Source organism: Phaseolus vulgaris, chromosome 4 (assembly GCF_000499845.2).
Source record: "Phaseolus vulgaris cultivar G19833 chromosome 4, P. vulgaris v2.0, whole genome shotgun sequence".
Classification (NCBI taxonomy): domain Eukaryota; kingdom Viridiplantae; phylum Streptophyta; class Magnoliopsida; order Fabales; family Fabaceae; genus Phaseolus; species Phaseolus vulgaris.
This window is the reverse complement of record NC_023756.2, coordinates 45338311-45357256: the sequence shown is the minus strand read 5'-3', so window position 1 is coordinate 45357256 and position 18946 is coordinate 45338311. Positions and strand designations below refer to the sequence as shown.

The window sequence follows — 18946 nt, the reverse complement described above, 5'->3', positions numbered from 1 at the left end:
AATTTGAATACCTCATAAAACTAAGCAAACTCTTTCTCATTATACCATAATTAATTCATACAACATTTTCTATATCTTTTTTCTCATTATTATTATTATTACATGTCATAATAATAAATATAAATAAATGCAAACATAAAATAATGTATATATATCACATCTTTATTAATTAGTAATTATTAATTATCAGAATCTCTATTATAATATTCTGTTAACTGTATATGCATGGTAAGTTATTAATACCATATAATTGCACACTGTTTTATGATCATGACATGACTCTGCAACCCTTTTATTAACAACCTTCTTCCTTGTCAGTGCCATATATATATGCTTCATCAGAAGCTTCAATCCTCCATAGTTTTGTTTCTTCTGATTTGACTCTGTGAAGAAGGGTTGAGGAACAGATAAAGGGTCATTGAGATTTTCACAGACAAATTATAAACATGGCTGTGGCTGATGATGCATTTGATGAGCAGTGTGATTACCTTTTCAAAGCTGTTCTGATTGGAGACTCAGGAGTTGGGAAGACAAATCTGATATCAAGATTTGCAAAAGATGAATTCAGGTTGGATTCCAAGCCAACCATAGGTGTTGAGTTTGCATACAGAAACATCAAAGTCATGGAAAAGCTCATCAAAGCACAGATATGGGACACTGCCGGCCAAGAAAGGTAACCAAAAACTCATCAACTTTGATTTCTTTTCCAACCACTTCCAACCAATCACTGTGTTCATGTCTGCATAATTAACTGTTCATCATCACTTTATCTCTTGTCTTGTTTTCTTTCTCTACTCTCTTTGTCTCTTTCTTTCAATCTGTCTTCATGATCTTGGCAAACCAAATTGAGTGGTTGGAACAAAATTTTGAACACTGCTGTTTCTTTTGGTAAAAATTGAATTTTTATGTAATCCATGTAACTTTAATGCATGATTCTATAGATTATCTGAGTAAATTTTTAATTTTGATTGGAAAACTGTGTTAAAGTTTTGTTTTTGTGGTTAACCAAATTCTTGGGGTAATCAAGAAATAGAAAGAAAACAACCCTTTTGAAGCAGCAGAATGCAGAGAGCAGAAGATGCAGAACTCAGTTGCATGGTGTTTTGGGATTTTGTCTCCTTCTTGGTGTTGGTTTCATTTCAGTTTTCAATTTCTTTTTCAATGAAATTTTAAGGTTTTTTGTTTTCCAACTGGGATTTTCAAATTCAAAGTCGGTGTTTGGGGTATGCTTAGTCTAGAAGAATTTAATGAATAAAATTAATTTGACTTTATTATATTAGACTAATTAATTTCAATTTTTTTTGCCACTTTTCAGTTCCTTGCCTTATCTACTTTCCCACAAAATCATGTCCCACCACCTTGTTCTCTTGGCTGCATTTTTGTTAGCTTCCTATGACTCTTTGCCATTTGTATGGTGATGAAAGAGACAAAATATTTGTGTTAGTAGGTAAAGAGAAAGATAAAGAGACAAAAATATTCACAGCAATTTTTTCTAAAGAAACTTTAAAAATAATTTATGCTTTTGGATTTGATCACTTTAAAAGATCAATGAAAAATTCAGAGGGGTGCCAATTGAGTATAGTTTTATTGTTATTTAATAATGATAATGAAGTTTGAATTTAATATCTCATAATTCTTCTTTACTGAGTCATGGATTAATTGAATATAGATTAGGTTTTGGGTGTGGAAGAAATATCTAGAAATCCTTCTATGTGGGGCCTAAACACATTTGATACACTGAGATGATCATGGTTGAATTCAACATAGGATTTACATGTATCTTTTAGGGTTTATATAAAAAAAAATGCCCATAAAATGAACACTTGTTGATCATTGAGTTGTGGAAGACTTGGTTGCTTTCTTCTAAAGCAAACACTTGAAAAATTACTTTTGGCCTCTACTTTTCTAAGACAACAAAAAGAAAAGAAAAAGTAGTTAGGTTTAAGCAAATTTAATGTTTGAATTGATGTCAAAGAAAAGTAGATGCACTTAGTTTGTAGGAAAAAAACTCTTATACTATGTGATCTCTTTTAAAGAAAACTAACATTTGAAAATTTTTAGTTTGCTGTAAATTGTTTCTCACTTTAAAAGAATTAAAATTTTAAGTTCAATTACATTTGTTTCTCCTAGAACTACATATACTTTTAGTATTTCAAGTTTCTTCTCAATAAATTAATTTTCTCTATTTTAAATATAATCTCATTTCTCTAAAGATAAAAACATCTAATAACATTCTCACTTTTTATACAAAATCTTGAGCATAATTATTATGAATACTATTAAAATGGCAAAAAACAATAATTATAACTCCACAAAAATTCTCATTGACTTCCTGATTTTCTGTTATAAAAAAAAGTGTTTGGATTTGTTGAGATGCTGTTTGGCTCACTTAATATAACCTAATACATTTATATCTGAATTGACTATTACCAAACCTAACTTTGAAAAGAAATTTAAGTCAAATTTTGAACAGAGTTGGAATTAGAAAGACTTAATGAAACTTTAAAATTAAGTGTATTAGCTAAAAATGATTTATCTCCTCTAGCATAATTGAAAAGTTGGCAAACCAATGCACCTTGCTTCATTGATCAATTTGAATGATGAGATTGAGAAAGGTGTGGAAGCACTAACATCATTTTCTTGCTTGATTTGGATCTGAAAATATTAAGAATATGTTTTTGACTATTTTGATTGGATTTTCTTGATTGAATTTACATACCAGTGTACTCATATAATTTTGTTCTGATATCTGATTCTGAAATACCTGTGAACAATTATGTGGTAGGTTTAGGGCTATCACAAGTTCATACTACAGAGGAGCCTTGGGGGCAATGCTGGTGTATGACATAACCAAGAGAGCAACTTTTGTGAATGTAAGAAAATGGCTTCATGAGTTGAGAGAGTTTGGAGGAGATGACATGGTGGTTGTTTTGGTGGGAAACAAGTGTGATTTGGTGCAATCAAGGGAAGTTGAGAAAGAAGAAGGAAAAGGGTATGCAGAAACAGAAAGGTTATGCTTCATGGAAACCTCTGCTCTGCAGAATCAGAATGTTGAGGAAGCATTCATAGAAATGATCACCAAGATTCATGACATCATAAGCCACAAAAGTTTGGAAATCAAAATGAATGGCACATCATTGAATCTTCCTAATGGGAAGGAAATCCATATAGCTGATGAAGTCACTGCTACTAAACAACCTAATTATTGTTGTTCATGATTATAGCTTACATGATGAAGTTTTGGTATTTTGCAAGAGTCTTTGATCATTCAGCTGTTGATTCTTCCCATTAGTTTCTCCACTTTCCTTTTAGTTCATATGTGATATATGTATGTATGATCTTGTGGTAGTGTTAGTTTTTTCCTAAGTGATGAATTATTTCATCGATCCCCTTTTATGTACAGATACTAGATTCGCATTTTCTGTGTCAGATCACATTAAAAAATAGAGAACTTTATTAAATGATTTTCTTTTATATGTGAGTTCATTTTACCTCATGCTAACCTCCAAATTTAATGGAAGATTTGTTTTAAATTTCTCTAAAACAAGGACAAGAAATGTAGGTTGGATACAACTTGGGTTCTTTTTTTTATATACTTTTTCTTCATAATCAAAATTTCATATTAGTAATTTGTCTCATAACAAATTATATCGAAAATGGTTAAATATGTTTTTTTTAGACGAAATTGATTTTCTTAGTCGTAACTTTAAATCATCTAAGTGTTTGTACTATGAAAATAATCGAAATAGATCCTTTTGTTTGTAAAATTGATTCAATTTAAATTTTCACCTTATTAATTCATTAGAAGTAGTTATAATAGACATCAATCTGTTATCAAAACAACAAAATTTGGAAAAAACTAATGATCTTTGAAAAGAATTAACAATCATTTCACATATAAAATGACTCATTTCAATCATTTACACACTACAAATGTCTAGATAGTCTAAAGTTTGGACTAGAGACGAAAATCAATTTCGTGTTAGTAGATAGACAAAAACATATTCAACCTTATTGAAAACCAACATGCTATGGAAGTAAAGGTTTAATTCTGGTATAAGAAAACACCACAAAGTTATATTAAATATGAACACCTAAGTATTAGTTTTGTCCTTTCACATCCTAGATATGCAGTGTGAGGGAAAACTTTTGGCACACTCAAACTATGCACACAAAATTTAAGGCATTTGAACAACTTTTCACTCCTTGTGCATCTTTCTTAAACTGTTAAAAGTTACAGCTGCAAAATTTCATAATTATTTATGGACAGCAAAATTGAGAATTGATATTACCACAATTACAAAAGAATTGCGTACAAACAAATGGGACAACCTGACAATGACTGCACTTGCAGATTGCAAAAGGAAAACCAACAACAAAAGAGAAAACAATGAGAGAAAGTAAAAAGGAAAGAAACAAGAGTGGAAAGAATCACAAGTTGGACAATAATGTAAGTAAGGTGATGGCTTCAACCACTCACTTTTTTCATTGCAAAAAATTCTATACAACTTGACAACTTGTTCTCCACCTTTTCAGCAGCAAAATGAACAAAGATTTGGTTAGTTGTATGATTGTTTCCTATCTTGCTGTGTCTTCTACAACACGCGATGACTGACCCTTCTCATGCTTCCCCGATGCACTTGGTCGAGGCACTTGAGAGCTAAAAATTGTCTTCTGTAATGGCTTCAGAGCCGCCAATATTTCCACAAATGTAGGTCTCAACTTTGGATCTCTATAATACAAAAAGAAAAACACCCAATTAAGCAAAATAGAAAATTTTCAAGACACATCCATGTAAGATCACTTGGTTTTTTTTTTATAAAAGTTTTCATGTTACGTATCACTATGCAACAAGATAACATTTGAATCATATCATTCCTACTATTGTTTTACCTGGTAACCTTATATAGTGATGCACACACCAGCTGATTGCAGTCACTTGTCAATAAAGTTATTAAAAACCGTGTTCAATTTCATAATACATGAACATGTTTTCCGAGATTAGTTTATTTCAGACAAAGCAAACCAACATATGTAGCAAATGCTGTCATGAAAAAAATGCACCAAAAGTTTAGAAACATTTTAGAATGAAAAGTTTACTCACGTTTGCCAGCATTTCCGGATAATGTCTGCTATGGTAGGGTCTACATCATCAGGAATGTCAAGACGGCGATGCTGGAAACCCACAGCACCAACAACTTGCATTGGATTCATTCCACCCCAGGGTTGCTGCAAAGTAGAGAGCTCCCATAATATGACCCCAAAGCTATATACATCACACCTAGATATTGGATCACACCTTATTAGCATCATAAAACCATGAAGGGTTTTTAAAAAGTGGTAAAGCCAATATGAACAAGTAAACAAGCTTCAAATATTTCTTGTTGATGAAAGAATATTGTATTAAATAGAGGAAAAAGGTAACTACAACAATGAAAGGAAGCTAAGAGAAAATCTTGGGCCTAACAAGTTTGAAAATGACAGTAATACGTATATAAAACCCTATTCAATACCATATCAAAGGATACACAAAACACCCTTGAAAGAGCAGGTATTTTGCTTCAACTGTATGCAACAGACATTGCACAATACCGCAACATTTAGCTTTTTTTTCTTAGGAAACCATTAAATAAAATCGTGAAAAATGGCAACAGGGCAGAAAGACAACACCTAGAATATCAAGGACTCCAACAAGCTTTCTTCATGAGAAATTATCCATATAACAATGCAAAAATAGATAGTTACTACTTGCCAAAGATTTATTGTATAACAATGCAAAAAAATAGTTGTTTCTTAACAAGCCTACACATGTGGTACAAGTATGCAGCATATCATTTAGTGGCAATTTTAAGTAAAGGAGGAGTTGAAAGAAGAGAAAGGATGCAACTGCACCTTGTACCCCTCCGGCATAATAACAATAACAACAACAATAGTAACAGATAAATAACAATAAAAAATAATAACAATGACAAACTTGAGTAAAAAAATTACTTCTCATTTGAAGGTTCATTTCTCAACACCTCGGGAGCCATCCACTCAGCCTAAAACATGATATGAAAAATGGATTAACTAATATATTTAGCTGGACAATCTTTTATTGATAAGATGAGACGTAAAAAGAATGGCAATGCAAGAATTGAATGCATAGGAAATGCTCAAATAAAGAAAAAACCTATGATAAATACGTCACGTGGAAAAAGAGACAACCATACACATAGATGAATATCGCTGGCTGAAACACTAACCAGCATTTACCTGCCTTATAATGTGATGTGTTTTATTCTGATATTGCATTCATGAACACTTTACACTATTGTATGTGTATGTACAGGTGCATATAAGGCATGACTTCAATTAAACATTTAACACAGTGAACAACCATGCAAGCAAAGGGATGAAAGAATAAATAAGCTGAAATGAATAGAGTTTTAAGATAGCTTACTGTTCCTGCAGTTGATCTGGAAGAAAGGAATGTGCTATGCTTCATCCGTGATAAGCCAAAATCACATACCTATTCAACAGACAAATCAAACATCATCAAAGTCAACACAAAGCATCCTCCATGATACCAACAATTTTTTATCATGAAAATAGATTGCACCTTCACAACCCAATTTTTGTCAACGAGAAGATTTGGGGACTTCAAATCCCGATGCACTATCACTGGAGTGCAGTTGTGCAAATAGTTCATACCTCGAGCCTGAGATTCAAAAGAAACAAATTATATCAAATGAGCTTTACAGGTTGGTTATAGCAAATTAGCAGTTCCTTTCTAATCAGTGATGCATCAATGAAAGACAATAAATCTTACAGCATCAATAGCCATTTTCAAACGCCTTCGCTCATCTAATTGATTGTTTTGTCTATGAAGCAATCTATACAAACTTCCTCTGCAGAAGATAATCTAGATCTCAGTAATTGAAGAAAGAAAAACAAAAAAGCCCTCCAAAAGTATTAATCAATCACATTAAATAAATACCATAGTAGTGTTTTAGATAGAGGATTTTAAGAGGATAATCCATCCTTATAGAAAATCTGAAATGCTTTGTGACAAAATATGTTGTTTGGGTAATGATAGTTAAAAGAAATTGAAATTTTAGAATTTTATTAGTAATGGGATTAATAGAAAATTAGAGAATTTCAAATTCCACCTAAAAAATAAGAATTCAAATTTCTTCATACTCTCAAGTTCATGTTTTCTATTTTTATATTTTCTCCTCAACTTGATTTTGGTTGGGGCAAGGAGGTTGTTTTTTGGCAGATACAAATTGATGTCTATCTTGCTTATTTTGTTTGTCAATGTTTGTAGTGATTATTTGTTTTTATTATAGTGTTATTCTTTGTCAATAACTTGTTAGAACTTTTTTAATGTTGTTTAGAAAAAATTGCAGCCAATGTTAACTACAATTGCTTTTTATCAATGTCACTTGGAGGGATTTTTCAACTGACATCAACTGAAAAGTCGACAAAAAAGTGTTGGTCGACTCAATCGATAACAAAACTTCATCAATGTCAGTTGAAAAATCTTGACAAAATTTGACCAAAAAATAAAATCAACCAAGATCAACTAAAAAATATCATCAATATTGATATTTTTTAATTATTAATTGATATTTAAATAATTTGTGTATTTGGTGGTAATTGAAATACTTTATCCAGACGAAAAAATTAAAATTCAATAAATTTAAATGGTCTTAAAATTCAATGCATTTGAATGTCTTGTAAATTGTCAAATTTCCTGTGGAAACACAAGGGTAAAGGAAGTTGTAAGGATCCAAATTAATAAAATTTGAACACAAAAGTTATGTCATTATTCATACATGTGACAGAAGACAAGTTAGGTTTAAATAAATGAGATGTAAAACTGTATACAAAAAGTTTGAAAATGCATGTGTAGAATATTCATCTATCAGAATATGCAATTCAGGATTATTAAAAAACAAATAAATCACTAAATCTCAGCAAGTTTAGCTATTTCTTTCCAATTAGCATTAGGGCTATATGCCACTTGCCCACATCATTTAGTAAACAAATTTGGGAAGAACAGAAGAGAAGAATGTGAAAAAGTGAAATGAGTTTCTCCATAAGCCAATTTGCAGAAGTTCTCTAATACAGTTTCTCTAAATTCTTATTTTTAACCAATGTATATGCTAATTTTAGCTCGTTTTATCTCTTTCAATTTTCTAAAAATGTTATAGAGAAGTTTGTCAAAACATTCTCCTATAGAGATACAAAAAATTTCATGCAGTACAATTTCAAAGGAGGGAAATATCAATTTCTGGAAAAAATTCAATTTGACTATAAACAATCCCACATAACTAATGAATCACTGAGAAATCAAGAATTTGAAGTACCTGGGAAGAAATTCAGTAACAATTGAAAGATTTTGAGGTCGAGTTACTGCTCCCATGAAGAGAACAACATTTGGATGCCTCAATCTTTTCATTATTTTGACCTATTGAAATTAATATCATAAGCTTTCTGGAATTTAATTTATACAATAGTGTTGGCATTCAAAGTAAAAATGCACATTAACTTCATGAAAATCACAGAAAGTGGTTCTAATCTGACACATTGTGAAGTATCTGAATATACATCAGAAAAAATAGCAGAACAAAACAAATGAGTTTATCAACAGAGGAGAAACATAAGGTATTCTCATAAATAAAGAAAGTAGAAAATAGATATTCTCTTGGATTATCTAATTTTTCCTTTTATATTCAAAGGGATTTTAAGCCACTAATGTTGAATTTAAAATTAGTGTGCTTTGAACAAAATAAATTTTAGAAAACTAGAGTGAAAGAGATAATCTGTAAAATTTACTAAGAATTTTTATTTATTTTCAATATTTTCTTTATACTTTAAGTTAACAAATAAAGATGAAAAATTGGAGTTTTAAAGGATTAAAGCTTTTGAAAGCATTGAGCCTGGACATCTAGACCATCATACATAAATAGGATTAAAGAAAGAATTTGGGGTATTTTGATATTTTTCACTCACTTTTAAGAGCATTCATCATCTCTCCAAAAGCTAAGGTATGGTGGGAAGGACAAAAAGGGTGGAAACTCAAGTCTCTTCAAGGGGTCCCTTTTCTTTATTTTTGCTTCTATTTTCTCTGTGTCTAGCTTTACCCTTTTTGTTAGGGTAGGGTGAATTACAATATAATTCTAATTCCTGAATCTCTAATTTGGATTATTAATGAAATTTTATTTCTTTATCTTCGTGTTTATGTCCCGTGTTCTTAACCCTCTCACAAGACTTCATCAACCTTGGGATGACTTTTGATCTATTTGGTAAATAGAAACATAAACCTTGTAATAGTTTAGGGAGTTCTACACTGAAAACTTTTAAATTTCACCTGAGGAATTAGGATTTGAATAAATTAGCAAATCTGTAAACAAAGCGGAAATTAAATTGAACCAATACTCATATTTTAAAGCAAAAGCTAAAATCCACACTAATCGAAGTATACAACAATTTTCAAATTAGACTAGAAAAGTGAAAAGTTTAGTAATCTTAACAAAAGAATTTGCAGCCTTATTATATGTTGTTAAGAAGGTGAAGCACACAAATCACATCAATGCAAGCAACTGAAAACATAAACCACTAGATCACACTGCAAAAATGAGTAAACAATCCAAAAGAAATACAGTGGGGAAGTAGAGATGGCGCGTACTTCAGTTTTGAACTCTTCAAGTGATTCACCAGATATATCTTGATCTAGAAATCTCTTTACAGCAACTTCCTACGAACCAAAAAGCAGAAATGTACTGTAGGTGTAAGAATTCTATAATCTATAATATAGCAGAAAATTATCCTAACAATACAGACAATAATAAAATGTGAAGTGAGCTAGTAGTAAATATTGCAAAAAAAAAATATTTTGTTCAGATCAGAATGCAACTAAAGCCCAAGAATTCTTGGCATTGGCACAGACATTCAATTAAAAAAAAGATTACATTTCATAATTTGTAGCACATACCCAGGTGCAAGTGCATCAGTAATAAGTCTTGACACTGTTTATTTCATTTTTAAAAAAGGATAATAGTAAAATAAAGTTGGATAACACATGCCTTGGTGAAAATAACAATATCAATAGATTCAAGTTCAAGAATATAAGAAACTCACAGTTCCACGCCATTCACCACGATACACCTCCCCATATGATCCTGCATGTCAAACGTGCAAAACCAGATAAATAGTACCTACCATCTAAGAAAAGAATGTAATCAGATCTTATAGAAGAAAGTACAGTTAATACCAAGTCCAATACGCTCACCGAGGGAGATTTCCTCCCACGGAATGTCAACCTCAGCAACATCCTGATCATCTAATGCAGAGTCAGATTTTGTGCTATCATTACTTAATACTGATCTATCAGATCTTCGGTCAGCTTCTGAATTTGCTCCTAAAGCTATATGTTCTCCATCACCACTACCCTTCAGGTCATAACCAGCACTGTCTGTATCTCCATCGCTTCGACTGCCTTGTTCATACTGTTTACTGACAGCAGCAGTTGTTGCTACTACAGCTGCAGCAGTAGCAGTAGCAGCTGCTGCTGCTGGAAGATCTATGTTTGAGTCAATGCTAGATCTTGCCACCGCAGCTACCATAGAAGATGCAACAACAGCAGCGGCGGCAGCTGCAGCAGCAGCAACATTTTGACCATATTTTACCTGAGATGGTATATGCTGTACAGCTGGTTCCCTTGTATAAAGAGGAAGGTTGATTCCTAAACCTTCTACAGGTTTAGAATGCTCTACCTGATCACTAGAACTTGCTTTGCTCTGAACTCTATTGTGAGCCAAAGGAGGCAAAACTCGAGCATGAAAGAGATTACCATCAAGCTCAGCTTCTTTCTGTCCACTTCCCTGCTTAGGTTCATCATTTTCTTCTGTTGGAAAGTAGGCCTCAGTTGAGGAACCTGAGTCATCATCATAAATTTCAGAAAATAGATTTGGAGGAGCAACCACACCACTTTCAAGTAAAACGTCATGAAGTCTCTGGGCTAAGTGAGGGTTTTCCTTTGCAGCATCAATCATGTATAGAGAAACATCTTTGACTTTCATCCTACGTACTGCAGGAGAACTGATCCCTTCAGTCCAAGATGGAGATCTTGCATGTACATGTGGATGATTAGGTCTGCCAGGAGCTTCCTGCTCCGCGATCTTCTCAACATTGTGAGGGCTTTTAAATTCAAACAAGGGTCTTATTGATTCTTCCTTTCCCGTAGAGGGCACGCTTACATCAGATAATTTACCTATATGTTTTGATCTGTTTCCTTTGTCCAACATCCCCAAATCCAAAGTTTCTTCGTATGAACTTCCAACACCACTGCTGGATGATGCTACATGTGAGGAATCAGGGTCTCTAGATGAAGGACTGGCCACATAGGAAGATTCATCGCACTCTATCTGTGATCCAGTTGCATCAGATGGAATAAGTGTTCCAGGATCTGCCATTAGATCAACAATGTATTCCCTGAAATTCAAATCAAGCACATGTTAAAATACAGCTTCTATCCTAGGACAATATGACACAAAACATTGAGAGACGCCATTCCGTGTGTTTTCTATCCAATAGAAAATTGATGACAGATAATATCTCAATGGCATTGGCAATGTGTAGATAATTATAAACAAAAAGATTCTGCGTACTTGCCAATACTATAATAAAAACTAATGAAAGTTACCTTCCATCATCAATCTTGACAAAGTTTATAGCCACGTTGTCGGAACTTGTATATTGCAGCCCCTTCACCAACCGGCATGGGATGCCCAAACTATCAGCTAGAACCTACATTTATTATAAATCAATATTTTTTACTGCTTACCAGGACTCATTGGAAAATACATCAGAGAATAGAGAAAGTTCACAAACATAAAAATTATGCTATATTAGACATAATAACGTGCTTGATCCATATACACAGCCCAAACCAACAGGAAAAAGCTTTTGTTGTTATATCATAAATGTATAGTAAAATTGTGAAGTACTAAGAAGTAAGAGAATATAATAAAGACATCAGAGTTTGTGTAGTTCACCCAAAATTGATCCTTCTCTTGAATCTTGATATATTCTAACAACTTTTTTGGTGTAAACCTAACAACACCTTTCATTAGAGCCTTCTATCAACTAATACATGGGATAATTCCTAATTGAAACTCAAACCACAAAACAAAACTGGTGGGATAAATACCTTAAACAACAATGCCCGATGCCGAGCCAATCCAATAGTCAGAGAACCAAGTGGCAAAAGTATGCTACCAAGGGTTGCTTTGAGACTGTAACTAAGACTCCTCCATGCTCTTGTCATACTTTCAGGATCTCCAACTTGTCCACCCATATAGTCAGCCACAAATATTGCAAGCTTGCGAACCAAATTGCTATCTATAACTTCAATATCTGAACTTGATCTGCCAGTCAACTCCTGGGCCTTTTGCACAAGTTTCAACAAATTTGAATCAGCAGCCCTATTGACCAAGACAGCTTCGCACGAACCACTACCTGAGATTGATGTTCCTTGCAGTTGCAAATCTTCAAGGGAAGGCATTCTTGTAGGCTTTGACTCAGTTAAGTTCCCATACAGATCGTAGAAACCATCCAAGATCTTGTCATCATAACCAAGAGCATTGTAATTCTGTGAAGCACGGATAAATCTACGATATGAGATAAGTTAGAAAGGAATATAAGTAGGACAAATAGGGTCAACTAACCAGATGACACATAGGAGTAAGTTCCTTATATAACAACCGTTTAATGCATGCATCATCTAAAACAATATATATCAATCTATGTAAATACTAAAAAAGATCTGCAATTATCTCTATAAAAGGACAACCGTGACTCCAAGTCTATAACCAAAGATCTCATAAAAAGCTTAGAATAACACTAATAATTCCAAATGCATAAGCTCTATGGAAACCATCCCAGCAAAGTATACCAGGCTAGCAACATTCTATACAAACATTTTGTATGACTAAAGGATTGGACACTAAACAATTTAAGAGGCATTTGAACAAGAAAAGACCTATATGCAAGTTATGTAAATAAGAATTAATATTATTTCTCTGATTAATGTGTCATGGACCAATTATTCCAAAAGCTTAAGTAATTAGGTGAAGACACAAATGGTCTCTTACATATCTACCGCAGCCCCTCACCCGAACCCTTTGAGCTAGATGCATTGATAATGCACAAGCCCACCTACTTTTGCTGAAATTTATCGTATTAGGGCTGCAAATCAAAGTCTAGACAATATAAGTTTGTTCTGTCATGAACCAAACATCCCTCAAAGCTTAAGTTGCTAGGTGAAAAGGACTGGTAAATGGTTCATAACATTTATAACATTATGTCCATCATTTTATCAGAGTGGTTTCAGAATCTTAAGAGAAATAAGTTTTTCCTTTATTCAAGGGCCAAAGACCTTAAACTTCTATTGAAAGAATCATATTTTGGTCTCAGTATTTAAACATAACTTCAACTCTAAAATCCAAATGAAATTTTCCCTTATTTTCGTATCGAGAAGCCAATCAATTTGTTATATTCTAAACCATTATTAATATCCAGGTTGTACGCCAGATTAGTCCATACTGCAAGGATGCAATGCACCTTTGCCTTGATTTAAACATCACTTCTCAAGAAATACAGCTGATGCCGAATGATGTTAGAATTTCCACCCTAAAAGCATAGTTCAGAATGCTACTAATATATTTAACAGTGTCCAAATTCTACCAACTATCACGATTTGCTATCCGTGTCATTCCAAAAGGGTAAGAAAGGTCAAAGGAAAAACCCCACATGAATAAGTGCAATCGCATGTGATGTAAATACAGTCTCATACCCTTTCTTCCATTTTTCTTTTCTCTTCATTCATCTTCATGCTAAGATCTATACCCCTAATTAAAACTTCATAGTCCAAACAATGCCAATGAAGAATGAAGTACCAATCTACACATCTGAAAATCTTTTCAAAATTCTAGAAGTCTCGCATAATCATATTTCCGCTAAGAATGACCTGATTATCAAACTTACGACTTCCAATGACTTTTCTTCCAGCAGCAGCATGAAAACAAGAAGAATGTGAATGAAGTGACTTACCCAATACCGGTAGGCCACAACTTCACCTGGTGTATAACCAGGGTCACAAGATCCCAAACTGATCTGCTTAACAGCTTCAATCTGCACAGCCTCAGGATCCTCCTTTGCACTCAGCTCTAAAGCCAACTGTATCTGATACTCTTCCTCCACTTCAGGATCCCTGGAAGCACTAGACTCTGAATCAAGCCTAGCTGAATCTGACACAACATCCAAACCACCACTGCTCACTGCATCAGATGCCTCCATTCTCACGCCCCCTGCCTGGCTCAAAGATGGAGGAGGACTAGGACTCTGCCTATTGGCAACTGAATGCAACCAACTGGAGAGCCCAGATAAGGGCTTTTGCTCAGAACTTTGAGTGGGCTTTGAGCGCAAAATCTTCTTGGAAGATGAACCAATATTGGACTTGCTGCCCTTGGATGAAGAAGACCCTTGTTCATTCTCTGATCGGTTAGACATGATGTGAAGCTTCTTAAGAAGGTTCTTCATATCTTTCCACTGAGCAAAAGCACTGAATGCTAGAGAAGTGGAAACACCTCCATAATGATCTTGGACCAAGCATGAAATCCAAATCACTTTCTCATAGAAGAAGAACCATTAAAGAAAAAGCTTTTTTTTTTTTTGCTGGCTCTTTAAACCCAAATAAATACCAAATCAAACAACAGTACCCTTTTTCAACCCTTGCCCAATCAAGGCGATCCAGATGCCTTGGATTGAAATGGAGCAGATTCCTTTACCCCAGGTAACAACAGATAAACACTGTTGAGAGTCTCAGAAAATACACCAACTGAATTAAACATGTGCAGCCTCAACTCCACCAACTTCAAATGTTCTGTAACACTATTACACCACTCCACACATCCTCATCATCATCATCTTTAGGAAGCAGAAAGAGGAAAAAAAACGAGAATCACTGAGCACCCCAGATTGAGAAAGATGGATCTTTCTAGCACAAAAATAGAAGGAGGGTGGAGTGTTTAAGAGAACATTAAAAGGGTAAATTGTAAATAGAGTAGAGAGAAAGAGAGAGAAAAAACAACAAGTGGAAGAAGTAGTAGGGGCCACAAAGGATGACCCACTTGAGTAGAGGGGCAGAAGGATTTGAAGGACCCAGAAAAAGGTAAACTTGGTGGGAAACACAACAACCAATGAAACACACCACTTGTTGGTTTTTTCTTTCTTCCTTTCTTCTCACCCTCTAGTTTCCAAACTCAAAATGCCATGAAATTGAACACAGCTTTACTTTGTGTTTAACTTTTCACAAAGTTCAATACTTTTCAAATTTTAAAACATGGTTTTAGACCTTTGAAAATTACTTCTTAGGAACTGGAAATGAACAAAACTAAATTCACCTCAAATTTATGAAATTTACACCAAACATGACACTCAAACTGGAAGATGAAAACTTGATTTCAGCACATGTAGGAACCTTTTTACATTGTAAATTAATCAAAAATCACTTCAAATATATTTGTTGAAAGTAGTTAAAAAAGTCAATAAATTTATTTTCATGAAGAGGATGCACAAACATCTGCATTATACTTTATAATTAAAAAAAAAAATCCCTTTGGTTATTTGAAGCAAAACCAATTTTTGTCTTTGGTGATATTTGCCACTCTTTTTTCCAACAAGAGGACAAAATGGTTTTGAAGTGGAAGTAGCAAAAACTCACTTTCATGCTCAAGCTTCCATATTCACCATTCACCATTCACCATTCTTCAACAACTATTATAATAATAATAATAATAAATAATAATAAAAAATTCCCACTTTGTTTGTCACTAACCATCTTTCATGGTGTAAATCATATAACTCAATTCAACACTACTCCATTTGGCTAAGTAAATTATTTTCTATATTTGCCATTTTTAGTGTTGGACAGATCAAAAAGTAATGAGTCTTTTACTACTACTTACTTTTTAGTAGAAAAGTTCATAAAACAATAAACTTAAATATGTTCAAACTCTCCTATTACCTATTTTTTGTTTTGAATATTTAATATTTTTTAAATTAAATCCATAATAAATTTAAAAATGTGGTTTAAGTTTATGAATATAAATTTTATTTATATTTATTCTGGTTTAAATTTTAAAAAATATTTGTTTTATACAAGCTATCATGCAAATATCAAACTTGACATCTCAATTAAGTTGACACCTCGAGTAACAATAATCTGTCATCACATAAAAAAAATATAAAAAACTAGATCAAAACTCATATATTAATAAAACAGTACATAAAATTTTAAAAAATATTATAATTTTTTTCTTTTAATTTTCAATATTTTGTTTATCGTAACAACTCCAATTTTTGGTGACTTATTAGGTCAATATAAGAAACGAAATATAGTTAATACAAATAATTGATCAACAATTACAACTTAAAGATGCATTAGCAATATAATTGACAGAGATAACGAAGGAGATTTAAAATAAAATTTTAATTTATTAAATATTCAATCTAAAGAAAAAAAAATTATTGGTATTCAAAACAAAAGTAAGTTGGAACCTGAAACATACTTAGGGCTAAAAAAAATATATTAAAATGGTTTTAACATAAGAAAACATGGTCTTTTTACATTTTTATTTTGAGGAATTTTAAATTTATGTTAATTATATAAAATAAGTATTATCGTCGTGCAAAAATAGTTTAGTAGAAAATTTTACCAAATTATTCATCATCAAACTTTCAATTTTACACTATTTATTTTGTTTATTTATATACTTTCTTCCTGCAGAAAAAATAAACGATACAGCACGAAGATGCTTAATTACTGTTCTTAATTAGTTGAGGGTTTAATTAATTATTTCATGATGCACATACGTTAATGTGTTAATACTTAAATTAAAACATTTATGTTTAAGTCTATGTATGAATAATTTTTCTATACTTTAATATCCAATATTAGTCATTTTATGGTATAAAGCAATCATAAAATGAAAAACATAAGAACTATAAAAACATAAAAAGAATATTTATACAGTTGAAAAACAATTGAATTTCGTACATAATTGAGTTCCATTTTATTTATTATCAGAGCCGAATAATAAATTATTTCATGCAGATGAATTAACGAAGAATTTTAATGCTGATTAATCTATTGCCAATTTACAAAATTATACTCTAATAACAAAGTTTCACCAGTACTACAATAACTAATGTCAAATAAAAACTATTTTTAAATAAATAAAAACAAAATTTAGAGTAAAAAAATCAATTACACAATTAAATTAAATATTATACTAGAAATTAAAAATATTATTAATATTTAAAGTAGTTTCTATTATTAATAAAATTTATAAATTAGTTTTTAAATTTGTATTTAATTAGTTAACAAGATTTTAACTACTAACTACTTTAAATTCTAAAATTGACATTTAATTAGATATCAATTAACTAATTAAATACCAATCTAAAAACTAATTTATAAATTTATAAATTAATTTAAATATTAATAACTTTTTAGTCTATAAAATAGTATTCAATAATCATTTCTTTTCTCTCAAATTAGTTTTTATTTAATAACTTTTCTAGTAATATTTTTTTTTAAATGAATAAAGTTTCAATATATAAGGGTTTCATTTTATAAAATAATATCTAACGTAGTCAATGATCAATTCTTTTTTTCTCTCAAATTAGTTTTTTTTTAATAATTTTTCTAATAATATTTTTTTAAATGAATAAAGTTTCAATATATAAAGGTTTCATTCTTTTTTAGCAAAAAAATAAATATATATATATATATATATATATAAATCTATAAAGTTGAACCAGAATCCTAACTTATGACTGGATATTTTTTTATGATTGGATAAACTAAATTAAAAACATTAATTTGCAGCAACGAAAAAAATGATTAAGAAGAACCCTCAGCAAAGGGCAACAAAAAGTGCATTAAGTTAAAGAGAAAGAAAAAATGTGTGTAGGAGAATGAAAGAAAAAGTCATAAGTAGGGTTTATTATTTTGATATTAAATAATATGTGTTGATTTTTGTTAATGTTGACCAATGGTTGTATTCATGTTATGTCTTCATCCAACAAGGGTTTACTCATGAAGGAAAATGACTTGTTCTAAACCCTAGCCCATATACTTTGATTATATATCAAAATGAAAGAGACACAACACACACCTTTTCAAAGGTTTTATTGTTGTGGATCACTACAAATCATCACCTCTTACCTCAAATTCTTAACCCTTCACCACAACTTAATCTTACTTTGGATGATTCATCCTTTAACCTAAAAATCAAAGTGAGATGATGAGAAAAGTAGTTGATCAATACATGTAGAGGTGTTTGTTTGTGTGTGTCTCTTCTTTCTTTTATGGTGCCCTAGTTTGGAGGGTTCATGTGGGAGCCTCTCATCCTCTTAAACTACATTTATTTTATCAAAATAATAATAGTTTCATGGCTTGATTTATTTAGTCCCTTAAATTAAAAGGGTTGTCTTACAATCAAGTTTTAGGTTTAAGAAAACTTTATCTAAAATTGATAGGCCATTAAACACATATTCTTATTAAATAAAAACTAATTTTAGAGATAAAAATAATTAATCAAATTGATTAAATCATATACTATTTTAAAATTATAAAAATTATTGATATCTATAATTATTAATAAAATTTATAAACTAATTTTTAAATTGATATATGATTACCTACCAGCTAAATTCAGTTCTAAAATCGAGAACTAATTAGATATTGATTTATAAATTAATTTATAATTTTTTATTAATAATAGAAATTATTTTATATATCAATTTTTTTTTAATTTTTAAAATAATATTTAATTTAATTAATATAATGATTAATTATTTTTTATCTCAAAATTTGTTTTTTTAATGAATG

The 18946-nt window shown here is 31.5% G+C and overlaps 2 protein-coding genes across 3 annotated transcripts; one reads left to right on the top strand and one right to left on the bottom strand.

Annotated features, from left to right (window-relative positions):
- Positions 1 to 257: 257 nt before the first annotated feature.
- Positions 258 to 3474, top strand: LOC137837950 (ras-related protein RABA6b-like). The gene is made up of 2 exons (XM_068647135.1): positions 258 to 673; positions 2786 to 3474. Exons 1-2 carry the CDS (start codon positions 447 to 449, stop codon positions 3216 to 3218), a joined length of 660 nt encoding a protein of 219 aa, XP_068503236.1. The 5' UTR covers positions 258 to 446; the 3' UTR covers positions 3219 to 3474.
- Positions 3475 to 4256: 782 nt separating this feature from the next.
- LOC137837949 (probable serine/threonine-protein kinase SIS8) lies at positions 4257 to 15318 on the bottom strand. 2 transcript variants are annotated; one of them, XM_068647133.1, is made up of 13 exons: positions 14101 to 15318; positions 12200 to 12640; positions 11693 to 11796; positions 10262 to 11481; positions 10129 to 10169; positions 9677 to 9745; positions 8355 to 8455; positions 6812 to 6890; positions 6602 to 6700; positions 6443 to 6511; positions 5992 to 6041; positions 5105 to 5281; positions 4257 to 4732 (listed from the first exon to the last, which is right to left on the bottom strand). In XM_068647133.1, exons 1-13 carry the CDS (start codon positions 14587 to 14589, stop codon positions 4579 to 4581), a joined length of 3093 nt encoding a protein of 1030 aa, XP_068503234.1. In that variant the 5' UTR covers positions 14590 to 15318; the 3' UTR covers positions 4257 to 4578. The 2 variants fall into 2 exon arrangements, with proteins under 2 accessions (XP_068503234.1, XP_068503235.1); XM_068647134.1 differs by having other exon boundaries at positions 12200 to 12659; positions 14101 to 14322.
- Positions 15319 to 18946: the final 3628 nt, after the last annotated feature.

Bases quoted from the DNA above. Each gene is read 5' to 3' on its own strand.
- LOC137837950 (XM_068647135.1), top strand. From the start codon at position 447: ATGGCTGTGGCTGATGATGCATTTGATGAGCAGTGTGATTACCTTTTC. The intron at 674-2,785 runs GTAACCAAAAAC...ATTATGTGGTAG, and splicing joins GACACTGCCGGCCAAGAAAG to GTTTAGGGCTATCACAAGTT.
- LOC137837949 (XM_068647133.1), bottom strand. From the start codon at position 14,589: ATGAAGAACCTTCTTAAGAAGCTTCACATCATGTCTAACCGATCAGAG. The intron at 8,456-9,676 runs GTACGCGCCATC...TAATTTCAATAG, and splicing joins TTGAAGAGTTCAAAACTGAA to GTCAAAATAATGAAAAGATT. The intron at 6,891-8,354 runs GTACTTCAAATT...TATCTTCTGCAG, and splicing joins GTTACTGAATTTCTTCCCAG to AGGAAGTTTGTATAGATTGC.